Raw genomic sequence first — 15,117 nt, 5'->3', positions numbered from 1 at the left:
TAAGAAAATTCATCTCACATATTGCAGTCTCCTAACTGACCATGACTGGATATGTTTGGTCCAGTCTGGGTAGAGCTCAGGTCAAGGAGAGCACACACACTGTGAACTGTAGCTCCAATGAAATTAATTTATGATTTCTACTAAGCTTGTCCAAGAAGACATTTCCAGAAGGTTAACAACTTGATCATATCTCCAAATATCAGATTTTAATGGAAATGGTAAAAGCCTTGTCTTGTGTACCAAAACAAACACTTCTCCCGAAGAAGACACAATGTTAGATGAAAGGGACACAAAGAAAGTGGAAGCAATCCTTGCTGACAGATAAACAATTTGCAGGTGCTTATTTCAGACCTTTGCCAGGAAGGTTTACAGTCTGGAAAAGTTTCCAAAAATACCTGACTAAACACCACTGGTGGCAAAAAAAAAAAAAAAAAAAAAAAAAAAATGTGTTTTATTTTACCTTCAGCTACTATAGTATCAAAAATGTCTCCAAGGTGCCAAGATCATTTATGTGCTCTACTTCTCAGCCAGATTATTGGAATGCCTTCTAGAAGATTATGCAGGCACATCCCTGGATAACTGCAGATAGCACAAACTGAAAAAAATATATTATCTGGTTGCATTTCAAGGCATAGTAATAGCTAAAGCATTGTATATCTGTGAAAATGTCCATGAAAAGTGCTATTTTTTTTTCAAAGTGAAGAAGAAACACCATTCACTGTTTAATGCTATGAAGAATGCTATCAAATAAAATAGCCTTAAAAATAATCAGTTAGTAGTACTTTTCATATAATGCAGAAATACGTTGTAACACCTTACAACAGGATACTGTGGATACTAAAATGAATGTAGATTCATGAAACAAAGGGACAAAACAATAGAATAAAAAATTATGGTGGGTCAAAAATTACAGAAATGTCCTTGAATTTCAAATAGATGGTAAATGCAGGAGGATTTTGAACAAGTATTGCCGCAGAGTCTTGCCCTGTTCTGTTTCTCTGTTGGCATATAATTTTAAAGCAGCTTTTGGAAACAGTATTACAAGCTAGATGGATTTCTGTTCTGATTCAAATACAGTCATTCACACAGTTACAATAACACAGTAGGACTCAGAGGAATCCATGTATTCTCTTGCCTGCAGATTTTCATCACCTGCTCTCTGTATTCTGTGTACCCTGAGGCACAGTGTCTGCATCTTGTAGCTGTCAGCTATATAAAGTTTTGATGCTAGGATCACGATCACTGAGTTAGGAAAACTGGCAACTCCTTCCCCTTAAGAAACTGTTCATTTCTTTAATTCCCTATGATGCAAAACCCCATGGTGGAAGAACACAAGACCTTTCTCTTCCAATCAAGTGAAGTGGCCTAAAAAGGCCACATGAGAGACTCCATGCTGGAACTGAAGTAGGCAAAGAGTAGGAAAGTAGGCAGATGGTGCGGGAGGCACAATGGGAGAAAAAAATTAACTTGATGGACATAATAAAATAAAATGTTAAGTCAACAGACTCATTCTTTCTTTCAAAAGAATGAGTGCTTGGGAAAAAAGAGTTCCTTCAACTGTAAATGTTTCCACACATGGAACACCATCACAATTCTGAAAAAAATACTTTGCCTCAAAAAAAGGTCTCTCTATTGCTGGTCTTCCAGCTGGTCAGTGTCAATGTTACAGATACACATATCACCTCTGTCATCTTTTCACTGCATTAAGTGAATGCAAGGGCACAGAAGAAAGATAATGTCTTCCTGATTTTAAAAGTTTTTTCTCAAATCAGTTCTGTATTGGATAATTAGCCTCTCATTGCCTAAAAATAAAATAAAATAAAATAAAATAAAATAAAATAAAATAAAATAAAATAAAATAAAATAAAATAAAATAAAATAATAAAGTAAAATAAAATAAAATCTGATTGTAACCAGATATTGCCTTGAGTCTCTATTAGCTGAGTCTCTGTCCAAAGCTGTTTCTCAAAGCAATTTCTCTAAATTCATATCAGGGTGAAGAGTCCTGAAAGATAAACAGGGCACAATAGGGAAAGAATAATTAAATAAAAAGTGTCAGAACAATTTTTATTGGCTTTTGATGCTTGGAACAAACAAAGCAAAGCAAGATTTGCATTAGTTCAGCATATTTGGTCAAGAAAATTGGCAGCTTTTTTGCGTACATTATATTCATTCTCTTAAGTATTTTCTGTATTGTTTTCACTGTAGCAGTTTATGCAGGACAAAGTAATGTATGAAGCCACTACAAGAATGTTCGAACTGTTCAGCTAAGTTACTGCAAAACACAAAGGTAAACCTAGGTAAAAGCAGTGTTATAAACAAATTCTGCTGAAGTCTGTAGTTGTGGCATTAATAAATCTATTAACTATTTGTTTTTACAGCACCTTAAAATGGCATGCATAAGCAGTAAATTACTATTACTAATATTCTTAATGTGGTGCTCCAATTAAATGCTTCTTATCCAGATTAAAACAGGCTAAGAACTCCTGGGGTGTCATCTCTGAACAGCTGAAAAAGAGCTCACGCCAATTATTCATGCATTTAGCTCTTTCTTGCCATTGCAGGGCATTTATCAGCGTGTAGAATAATTAATTTCTATGTTTTTCCCAAGAAGGGAGATTATCTGGGATATCAGCAATGGCTTTCCCAATCACCAAATACTGTAACTTTTCTAACCAGAAAAACTTAATTAAAAGACCGCATCCAACTGAACAACTACTGCAATAACCAGTGTGTAAAAGTTCACAAAAATTTGTCTTAAAGAATGTAAAGGTTATATGAGTTATTTATAATTGCATGTGTTACTTATAATTTCATAGCATTCATTTTTTTATCATTTCTTTTCACAACTTTTTTATTATTATTTATCCTTTACTTTTTACAGATTTAAAGTTTAAATCTTAAGAGGAAGGGATATGCCTTTTTAGTATGTAGGGATTATTAGAATACCCAGAAACCATCACAGTATGTAAACTCACTTTCTTACATTGAACAAAAAGTAAAGAAACAAAAACAGCCAATGAAGACAAAAATATATATCTTAAAGAACTAACATAAAGAAAGTCAATGTCCCCATTAAATCTGAGTCAAGGCTAAGACCAATAGTATTCACTCCAATAAGAATGAAACAGCGATTCAGGAGGATTTGCAATAAGAGGTGCATGAAGAAAATGTGCTTTCATATATTTAACTTTCACTACTTTACAGATTCATAGAATCACTAAGGTTGGAAAAGACCTCCAAGATCATCTGGTCCAACCATCCCCCTACCACCAATGTCATCCACTAAACCACATCCCTAAGCACCACGCCCAACCTTTCCTTGAACACCCCCAGGGACGGTGACTCCACCACCTCCCTGGGCAACCCGTCCCAGTGCCTGACTGCTCTTTCTGAGAAGAAATGTCTCCTCATTTCCAACCTGAACCTCCCCTGGTGCAACTTGAGGCCATTCCCTCTAGTCCTATCACTAGTTACCTGTGAGAAGATGCCGACCCCCAGCTCCCCACACCTTCCTTTCAGGCAGAGCAATAAGGTCTCCCCTGAGCCTCCTCTTCTCCAGACTAAATAACCCCAGCTCCCTCAGCCACTCCTCACAGGACTTGTGTTCCAGGCCCTTCACCAGCTTCGTAGCCCTTCTCTGGACATGCTCCAGGGCCTCGATGTCCTTTTGGTGAGGGGCCCAAAACTGAACACAGTACTAGAGGTGCAGCCTCACCAGAGCAGAGTACAGGGGGACGATCACCTCCCTGGTCCTGCTGACTACACTATTCCTGACACAAGCCAGGATGCCGTTGGCCTTCTTGGCCACCTGGGCACACTGCTGGCTCATGTTCAGGAACATTGCAAAATATATCTGTGGAGAGATAAAATCTCATAAGACAAAATTGTAACTTTGTTCCTGAAAAAAAATGCTATGAAAAAATATTTTCATAGTTTGGCACAACCTTTAGATATTTTAAAACATTTTTTAATTAGAAATGAGCTCTTGGCATTTTTTGTTACACACTTTTTTGTACCTTTCAGAACTAACAGTGTAAATAATATGCAACGGAACAATGCAGTGGAATTTATATTCTGTATTTAAATTTTAATGCACTATGTCTTTTATATAGCTTAGATAGTATTACTTATTCCAGTTCTCATAGCTATGAAGAGCAGTTCATGCCTCTTGGGCATCATTTTTTAACAGAATAACCAAAACAGACTTAACGCCTCTTCGGTGTAATGCAGAAGTGAACATTGTCTGACAGTTCTGTACTGTTTCTTAGAAGAATTCACTGTATAAAGAGACAGAAACCTCACTGCTGCTTTTGAAAGAATTTTGGCATTTAGATTCATTAAAACATAATGTCAGGGCTTTTCTAGAGCTCCACGTTAGTATAAGTCTGCTCATTGTGTTCTTCTATTTCTCATTCAAGCTACTCTGCTTTTTTCTACACAGTTTTAACAGCAACAGCTGTGTTGGCTGGTCAAAGCACATAAAATAACACAAAAACACTGTAACAGTTAAAAGCAGGAAAAACAGAGCTGGAATATTTCTGTGATTAGTGATATGCATAGCAGCCCCCAGGAATGCTTCTGAGATTTTTTTGCCCCCAAGAACACCTTATTGGAATAGTGCAGAATTAATGCCTGATGATGCTTCCCCATCATTGCCCCAGTACACATCAGAACTGTGGAACCAGTTCAACTATCTATCTTAAATCTCAAGAGCTGGATTCCTAGAACTTTAATTCTCATAGTAGCTGATTGTCAGCTACTGGGTATTCTTTTGTCATTTGTGTGAAATGATATCAACATGACTGATGCAACCCTGTGTAGGTTACTGAACCTTTTTCTCTGCAATTCACTTCAAACACAGATGGTTTTATTATAAAGGTATTCGGTTCAAATTTTCCAATACATTCAGTACTTCTGTGGCCACATCAAGTATGTATTCTATAACAGTTCACTGCCTGGGAGAAACTACTTTTTTTTCAGTCAAATATGAATCACGTTAGAAACATTCTTTTATATGAAAGTTGTCAAAATATTCTCTATAGTTTATCATTCTATATGAAAGATATCATATCCAAGCATCGTGCAAATTAGTTCATGAATAAATTAAATAAAAAAGCCTTTTATTTTATACCACAGGACATCAGAGCTGCCAATAAGCAGCCTGGGTCTCCAGTATGCCAGATAGGGCATTGAATTTCACAGCTGGTTTTAGATGTTTTCCTCTAGTGAGAAATAGCAAGCATCCACTGTGTACTTTTCTGTAATTTATACAGTTTACTGTCACAGACATATAAATTCTGACATAAAAAATATGGAAGAATAATCAGTCAGGCACTAGTCTAACATATTCTTTTCTAGCATTATGAAATACTAAATATATCACTATAGTCTGAAACTTGAAAGTTTCAGAAGTCAGCAATCTCTTCCAGCTTGATCTAAAAGCTCAATTACCTAGATTTATTGGGGCTTTTGAAAAGTTCAGCCATCTATAATTTGTCCAAATTTAAAAGGCATACTTTTATTATACCTTGTATTCAGTAGGTGTACCACATATGCATGAAACCCAGGTTTCTAACATCCTGCTTTTTCAGAATTATACCTCATTCTATGCTGAGAACTAGTGTAACCAATTACTGATATGCTAGTCATTTACTGAGTATTGCTAGCTACTCCCATTGCTCAGTGTACAACCAATTACCATCCTTATATATTTACTGTACAGCCTCTTCTATTACTTGTTATTGAGGATGACATGAAGACAAAATTATTATATTCCTAGCTTGTAGGATGTTCAACCTCTACAATATCAAAGGTATAACACCTATAGTTACAACATCCCTCTAAGCTAAAAGGACAGTTTTATTCCCAGTTCACAAAAAGGAAGCTGAGGCATGGAAAAAAAATGCTTCCTATTTGTAGAGGCCCATGAGACTTAGTTTTTCAGTATATTTAGCATATATTTATTTCATATCAAAACACTATTCCCAGTGGCTTTCACTACAGTATCTTGCCCAGAAGCCCATAGGAACCTATGGAGCAAGAGACTTGTGGATAGTGTTCAGTTTTTCCAGAAAGCACTCAGCTACCTTCAAGAAAACACTATCCTTCTTTATCTATTTTGTCACTGCAGCCATTACAAATGTTCCCACAGGCAAGGATACATATTGCACAACAGTCTCCTTTACTTCATTAACCCTCAAAACATGCCCTAACAGATGCAGAGAACTTCACTAGAAAAATGACTTGATCTAATTATTAAAGGCTATATCGCTATGCATATTCAGAAAGTGCAGGGAGATATACGCCAGGCTATACAAATCTCAATTGCAGCATTAACTAACATTTGAAGATACACCATGTAGGTAACAAGTAACCTCACTGATTTTTTAAGCTCGTGTGTATAACCTTGCTTTTTTCAAAACAAAAATGAAAAGTAATTTTCATCACATCATTTCTTCCTGCCTGTTGTCACCCAAAAGTCATTAACAAAATTGAAACCTACTGATGGACAGTACAAGCTTCTGTCATATAGGCTCACATGATTATGAATATCAGCAGTAAAGTCTCAGATGCCAACAAGAGCTTGAACTCCAGCAATGGGGCCAATAGGAAAAAAGAGTCAGGCTTGCTTCTGGCAGGTCTAATCTCACCTGTATTGCATCTAAAGAACAGACCAGAAGCTCTGGGGAGAAGGAAATACCATGTATTTAGGTAGGCTTCCAGAGACTTTTATTCCCAAAAGTCTAAGAAGCCTCTAGTGGATGTATACGAACTCAACCTTTTGAAAAATTTAAATCTTGATCATCTCTGGACTGAGAAAAACGATTTTACAGCAAGGACAAAGGAGAAACATTTGAAATTTGGCCATGTATTGAGTTCCTGCTCCAAATACCAAACCTATTACTACTAGAGCTCAGTAAAGAGAAAGTCAGAAGAACATTTTTAAAGGGTCTATTATTTTTCTCCTGCCTTCTTTCCCAGAAACAGCTCAGAATTTTTAATGCAAAAGAAAACAAAGAAAAAACCCTCAAATCAATACAAGTCTTTAAAATAAAATAAAATAAAATAAAATAAAATAAAATAAAATAAAATAAAATAAAATAAATCAGCCTAAGCAGTTAAAGCATGACATAACTATAACCTCCTGACAATCAGGCCTTATCACGGTAATGTGAGCTAACATAACAGAACCAGAAACAATAATTTCATCCCAGAGCTTATGCTACAGAGTTAAATAATACGTTATTAAATAGGAACTCTTGAACATGGTATAAAAGTTGAGAATGGAAACATACATTGCTTTCCTTTTTCTTGGTATGGTGAGAAGCATACCCTTGCAGTTGTGTCATTTTCAGTTTGGTTGTGAAATTGAGAGCACTTGAGGAATTCTGGCCAAGAAGCATTTACCATCCCCAGGACGGGTTCACACCCTTCTTTTGCTGCCTCGCAAAATGTCCTGCACGGCAAGAGGCCTCGACTGGAGAAAAGAGACAGAGAACGAAGATAAAAAGGATTATCACTCTTGCAGATAGTGAAAAATTTTATTTTTTTTTTAAGAAAAAAAAAAGTAGTTATTAGTACTTTTGAAAAATTTCACTTTCTACAGAGCTGCACGAAAAGGGTACCTAAAAACTATTCACTGAAGGTAACATCAGCTCTGGCTTTCAGGCTACATTTAAGCCCCTGTCAAGCTCAGAACAGTTTCTAAATCCAAATCTGCACAAGCTGAAGCTGATGTTTCAACAACAGTTTAAGCAATGTAACAGTGCGCTGACACAAGAGAAGAGGGATTGCTTCCTCATCCTCTGCTTCTTTCCCCAAATTGTGCAGACCTACCCACTCAGACTTTTGTCAACCACTTTCATGAGCTGATAAAAAATCACTAACTTGAAAAAAACTGTATATGTTTTCAATTGGGTAAGCTTTCTGGCAACTTAGGTGTGCTGAATCTGCTCACGGAGAGAACCAACAACTGCCAGATGTACTTTGTAGGAATCCTTAATGCAAAGCACCAAGCCACCCCATCTTTTGGCTTTTAGAGCTCTTCCCATCTTTCCCTTCAGCAGTCAAACATAGTGTCAGGAGCAGATAAAATGCAATAAATATTAACATGATTTGAGAATTGTATTTTTTTAAAAGGCAATGTAAAATAGTAATTTTAGAAGTATAACAAGTTTAAATGCAATATACTTGTCTATTCCTTATTCTGATATATATACCTGCTTATATAGTTTTTCTTTAGTCTTCCTCTACACATACAGAGGAAAAGTAATTAAAATAGATAGCTATGAGCTGTCTCCAGATCTACGTAAGTAGAGTCAATGAAGTCAGTAAAAACTGGCTAGGAATCTATTAATATGTTAACTGTACATCTGGACAAGTATAAAAACAGTAAAGTTGCCAGATTACAGCTGATACAATGCTAGCCAAGTTAGTCAAGATTTGAGCAGACAGTAAATTTCAAAGCAGCCTCAGCCAAGTTAGGTGATACATGGCAGACATAATTTACAATAGACTACTGCAGCATAATGCATACAGGAAGGAATATCTGAATGTCAACACATACAGTTCTCTGCTTTACTGCCAGCTACCACCTGAAAACCATTCTGGTGGAGAAGAAGAAAAGCTCTTGCACAACCAGTGTTAATCTTAGCTATAAAGAACTGTTCAATGCCTTTCGCAGCAGCAGTCAGCTCTATCTGTGCGAGCACATTATTACTGATGTCAAACAGACTAACCTAAGCTGTTGCTGGAGCACAGTGGAGGCAAACCTCTCAGTAAGCAGGTGCAATTGCATCTGAAAGACCCATAACACAGCCCAAATGAGACACGTTGCCTGCCCATGCAAACGCTTAATCTATATGACTGTTACTTATGGAACAACATGTAAGGCAAATACCCACTGGCTGGAAAGCGGAAGCACTAAAGTGGCTAGATGGTGGCACCAATAAATAAACCTGTTCACACTGAATAAATAACTAAACTCCAACTTGACAGTATCCTATAACCTCTAGAGAAAAAAATCATATTATAGACATCAACGAATTAGGAAGAAAAGAGGCCTAGACATATAGCAGGAAAAACAAGACCTCTGAGTGGACTTTGTTAGAAGACTATGTCAGCCTTCTGGCTGAGGTAACAGAAATAAGGTGTGTAAATGTCATAAAAGATCTCTCAATAATACCTAATGCCTTATCACTACGTTTTCTCAATGTGTGGATATCTCCCTAGGATTCACTTTAGTGCTCTTTGCATTTCTCAAAATATTCTAAAAAAAAGTTACCAGCGAAAGACTGGGAAGCTAATATACATTTATAATTTATGAATTAATGGTCAAGAGCAGAAATTGCATAAAAATTGTAAGCAAAAAAAAAAGAAAAAATCTCAGTCACATTTAAAACAGTTCAAATTTTCTCAGGCATAATTAGAGTTGGGACACATATTCCTGAGAATATAATGAAAAATGTAGCTCTGAATCTGAAGTACAAGTAAATTATTTTTTTTTTTAAGCATTATTAGTCATTGCTGGTTTTATTTTATTAAAAAGCTACTATATAAATTGTAATTTTATATTTAACTTGAAATCAATGTTTTGTCATTCAGAAAACAAGAATAATGACTTCCTAACAAATCTGTTTAAAATGCGATTCACACATTGTTTTTATTCATTTTCTTATCCAATTTAGAAATATGGCTGCAAGAGTCTACTGACTTCACTGTCTGATTTCAGGGTCATCTGCTGATAGTATCAACAGCTCTGTAAATAAAAGATAATTAGACTGTTACTTGTACCTAAACAATTATACTTTTCCATCATAATCATGAGCTGCCACAACTGTTACCACAGCTGATTTTCTTATCACAACAAATTCTGGAGAGATTCCATACAGAAAGTGACGTAATTAAAGTGAATTTCATCTAAAAAAAAAAAAAATATTACATTGCCCATGAAGGTTATTTGTCACCAAATTTTGAAAGGAAACAACACTGCTTCAAGTGGAAAATGTCAACTCTCGATGGAAGTAGCAACATTTACAGAGACCTACAATACGTTTAATTAAATACGCCTCCCTTACAAAACCAGCTGATACATTCAGAAATGCTTTACTCACACAAGTCCATGGGACCCAAGGGTACTCAGAGAACTGGCCAGTGCTCTTGCAAGGCCAGTCTTTGAAAGGTCATGGAAAACAAGGGAGGTTGCTCATGACTGGAAAACAGCAAGTGTTGCACCCATCTTCAAAAAAAAGGCCAAAAATATCAAGCTGGGTATCTTCAAGATGGTCAGCCTTAATTTAGTCCCTACAAAAATCATGGAACAAGTCCTCCTTGAACACACTTCTGGTCACAGCAAGATGACGATGACTGGGAAAAGTCAGCATAAATTTATCATGGGTAAACCACGGCTGACCAACCTGATTGTCTGTTATGATAAAATAACTAGATGTGTAGTACTGGAAGTGTCCCGTTCAACACATTTATCAAGGGCCTAGAGGTGGTGACCAAGTGCATTCTTGTAAAGTTTGCAGATGACACCAAAATGAGGAAAGTAATCAATATGCTTGATGGCAGAGCTGCCATTCAGAGGTACCTGGGCAGGCTGGAGGAATGGGCCAGCCGGAACATCATGAAATTCAACCAGGATGAGTGCAAATTCCTGCATTTGGGAAGAAAGAATTCACTATAATGATACAGGTTAGATACTGACTGGCTGGGGAGAAGCTCTGCTGGGGCCTTGGTAGAAAGCAACCTGGGCATAAAGCCAGCAGTGCAGTGTTGCAGCAAAGAGGGCCAACAGGGCCCCAGTAGGTTGAGCAACCTCAAGCCCTGAGGACCTGTGGGGAGGCTGTGGAATCAAGTTCACAGTGGTGGATGATAGGGGCGTGAGAGGCAGGTGGCAAAAGTTGAAAAAAGAGATGTTCGGGAATTAAAATTATCTAGCCAATAACAATTCAGTATTCAGTATTCTTTTTTTTTTTTTTGACATTTCAGAAATAAATACACAAACACACATCCGCATGCATGCATACAGACACTTCAAATTATCATTTTTTCTTTCTTTAAGTAGATTATAGTAAGTTTAGTCATTAATGAAAGCTGCCATATTTGAAATAGTTTATTGCAAAAATATAAATGCATGAAACTGAATCCTCACCATATTCTTTATTGTAAGGATAAACATTTGCCTCAGAGTTTGAGAAGGAACAAAAGGCTGTTTCCAGAAATAAATCAATCTGCCACAGACTTGCAAACTGCATTTCATTCTGTGCCTTCACATCCAGGCCACATTTAGATTCCACATGCCTCATCTAATGTATCATACAATCATAGAATGGTTTGGGCTGGAAGGGACCTTAAAGATCATCTCATTCTAACCCATTAGATCAGGTTTTCCAGGGCCCCATCCAGTCTGGTCTTGAGCACTGCCAGGGATGGGGCATCCACAGTTTCTCAGGACAACCTGTTCCAGTGCCTCACCACATCCATCGGAAAGAATTTCTTCTTTATATCTAATTCAAATCTACCCTCTTTCAGTGTGAAGTCATTACCCCTTGTCCCATTACTATACTCCCTGATAAAGAGTCCTGTTTTCTCCTGTACACCTACGCTGATTAAATTTTCGACACAACTTTTTGCAGTTTATATCTAAATTACTGCAAAACCTTTTGGGCTTTTGCATGTACAATTTTGCTTCATTCATACCCATTCATAATGAAAAAGATCTTTCTCCAAGTATACCACGTAAATTGTATTCCTCTTTGTATCTGACTCATGGTTCTACCTCCTCATCCCAAAAACGTTGCTAGAACTCCACATGTAGACATGAATAAGTGGCTTGAATTGAGAAGTCTTCAGTACCCAACAGTTTCCTTACTTACTCCAGTGTTTTATTTTACAGTAATAGAAAAAACACAGTACCATTAGCAACTGTGTGATATCATGGCAGCAAACCCTACAGGCAGGGAATAAAAAGCTGCCAGAGGTGCCTCACTACCCGTGCTAATGTGGAGAAATCAGTGAAAAGCAAAATACTCACTTGCATAAGTATTCTGACATCAGTGTGGTTGCTTTCCTCTGCTTAGTATCTAACAGGAGGAATGTTCTGCCATTGTTGTTGCTGAGTTTATTAAATACAGTAGCTGGAACCACTGATTCAAAATAGATACCTTTAGAGATATATTCTCCAAATAACTTTAGATGCATTTACACAATACTAGATGCTCTTTATAACTGAAATTATCAGATACAAGACAACAGCCTTTATGTCTAGAACTGTCTCTTTGCATCTCCCTTGTTGGCAGCTTACTTGTTGCCTGGAAAGACGCACATATATTCTAAAATAGTACTTTTCACCACCAGATTATTATGTGTTGAAAGGCACAGAATTCAGCACCAGAAAGCACGTAGTTGGTTGTGTACAAACCCAAGAACAAATGGTCCCTCTTGCTGACAGGAAGAGCTGCTGCTTATTAGTTCTGCACCTTGTACTGTCAAATTAAAGGTTTACTATCTGACCTGAAATGTTTCTTCAGATAAAGACATTCCAAAATACTCTTCTTTTTTTCACAGAATCTATTTCGATAAGGAGAGAAGGAAAGGGCACAGCAAGAGTGTCACAGTAGCCATCCCTGCCTCTTGACTGGGGCTTGAGAAACTCCCTAAATGAAGGGCATTTGACAAGGCAAGTGACTGGAAACAGTCATTTAGGGCTTTGGACTTTGTTAGCTTTTCATTTTTAATTAATTAACTTCTTCAAAAAGTTTTATTAACAGAGTTACATTTGGGCAAAGGTATTAACTGGTTTAACTGAGGCTCCTTAACACAGAAAACACCAGAAACAAACCCACTACTTCCTATGGAGGGTGTTTAAGCTCCAAAAGTATCTCTAAAAATCTGTAAGATGCCACATAACTAAAATGGAGTATCGACTTACCTATTTGCTGATGTTAGCCATTTAATTTATTCAGACTGATGCTTAGAGTTAACTTCTCACTTACTTTCTAAGAAAACACACAATACACTATAAAATTATATTACATTGAAAAGTAACATAAGCAGTGATTCTATCTCATTAGCTTTAAATTATTCCCACTGGTCCAATGGAGCATACATGATTACCTCACATTGTAATTGAAAGCAGTATGTTTTGCTGACTTGTTTTTTCAAGGAAATGATAGGAGGGTCATTAATTGAATTTAACAAGTCTGTGACTGAGATCTACTTGAGCTAACCACGGCTGAACAAATTTATGCTGTTGTTATGATTTGTACAAGTGTGACTGCCATTTAAAAAATAAAAATAAACAGCTCTTGAGGACTTTCAGATGAAGTTTTATACAAATGTGAACCATTCAGTTTGATCTCTGTATTCCCTAACCCACATCTAAATCATTAACTTCCTAAGCACCCCACTGTAGCTATAGCCTGATATATAGCCATCAGGTAATAGTAGTACAAGTATGTTAATTTCTGCAAATGTAACTATAGCAAAGTTCAATATATGGTTCATTGTTTTCGAAGGTGTTTCAACGTACTAATTATTCATTACAATTTAAATTTTACAAGTAATAGTTTAAAAAAATAAAATATAACTGTACATTTATATTTACCCATATAAACAGCAGTTTAAAAGTTTCTAAAAATGTTAGAGATGAGTAATCTGTTCAGTAGATTCATCTGCATATTAAATGATTTACATTTATATGAAAAAACACAAATATAATTTCACCTCACTTGCTTAGTTTAGGTAATCCTCCATCTGAACATTTACAGTGTAAATGTTTGGATATATACACAGAACAGCAATAATTTAGCAATTAATAGGCTTCTAAAAGACAACTGCATACTGATTTTAAGAAGCTAAGGAGAATTTATAGAATTTATAGGATTACCCAGCAATTACTGCAATATTTGGCCCAGTTTCAATATTCAGTCGTGTGTGCTCTATAAATTAAATATTTCTGGATAATGATCAAGTTTAGTATGGACATGTTGCTTAATCTACTGAAGGATGAAAAGATGATTAAAAATCTCCATCTTGATTAGTCTTTATTTACTGCTACTCAGAGACCAATTATGTTAAAAATAAACGGGCAGGTCTATGGCTCTCTTACCATAATTTATCTGGTGCCAGCAGCAGGCATGGAAGGAGGCAATGTATTAAGGCACAGTTCTGCTCTTTAGGATATTTATGGAATAGACTCTTGCTGAAGGTGCAGTTTGATGAAAGAACAGATGTGCGACATATTTTTAACTCTATGGGTATTTCCCCCACACTTAGAAGTTCATACCTCAAAAAAAAGGGCAATGCTGAGTTAGAGAAAAATAAGTAGAGAAATGGGGTAAAACTGATTCTTTCAGCAGCATTGCCAAATTATAGCAACTTGAAATCTAACATGTGGTCCAGAACATGATCACCAGAGAGGCTGTGGAATCTCTGGAAATGGCCCTGAGCAATCTGATCTATCTTTAAAGTTGGCCCTGATCTAAATAGAGGTTGCAGAAGAGCTCCAGAGGGGCCATCCCACCTGCATGATCCCGTGACTAACTTGCCTGTGCTGTTCAGCCTGCAGGTAGCATGGTGCTTTACCACTGCAGGCTCCAGCAGAAGAACAATTACCTCTCATGGGAGAGGCAAAAATACAAAAAACTTAGTATGTCTCTTTAGCTGAACTCTCATTACTTTTTTTTTTTTTTTTACTGCAGATAGTTTAAAAAATATTTGTTAATAAGCTGAGCATTAAAAGAGATTAAGCATGAGCTGAAAAGCATATGAATTCTCAGAGAATCCTTTAAACACTGTTCAATCAAAAACCTTTTTGTTTATTAACTTCTACACAAATGGTGTACTCATACCTACTAGAGGGGTTATGGTAGAGATAAAATGTTCCCTCAGCTACATTTTTGTGGTTTTGAGTCCACATGCAAAAGTCTCATAGGAAACTACCAGTTTTAATTCTCCCACAATGTTTGTGAAAATGCAAGGTTTTACTGAAAGCTCATGTGTTACAGTTACTCCATTTTATTAAATGAAATAAATCTCGTTTTGTAAAAACAAAGTCTGTTTTTCTATAATAAATTGTCAAATAAATATTAAAAAGGCCATGTCCACTTT

The 15,117-nt window shown here is 36.4% G+C and overlaps 1 protein-coding gene across 4 annotated transcripts in view; it reads right to left on the bottom strand.

Annotated features, from left to right (window-relative positions):
* The window catches only part of CORIN (corin, serine peptidase), a 134,739-nt gene that overhangs the window by 69,023 nt on the left and 50,599 nt on the right, over positions 1 to 15,117 (bottom strand). For all 4 annotated transcript variants that reach the window (XR_013950425.1, XM_080590027.1, XM_080590026.1 and 1 more), the window contains exon 5: positions 7,299 to 7,480. Coding sequence is in view for 3 of the 4 variants with exons in the window: in XM_080590027.1 (XP_080446153.1) it covers positions 7,299 to 7,480 (182 nt within the window). In the remaining variant the exon portion in view is untranslated. The remainder of the gene's footprint in view (positions 1 to 7,298; positions 7,481 to 15,117) is intronic.

Source organism: Anser brachyrhynchus, assembly GCF_964034855.1.
Source record: "Anser brachyrhynchus genome assembly, chromosome: 4".
NCBI classification, from domain to species: Eukaryota; Metazoa; Chordata; class Aves; order Anseriformes; family Anatidae; genus Anser; species Anser brachyrhynchus.
Note: the sequence above shows the minus strand (reverse complement) of the source record. Positions and strands in the feature narration are given on the sequence as shown.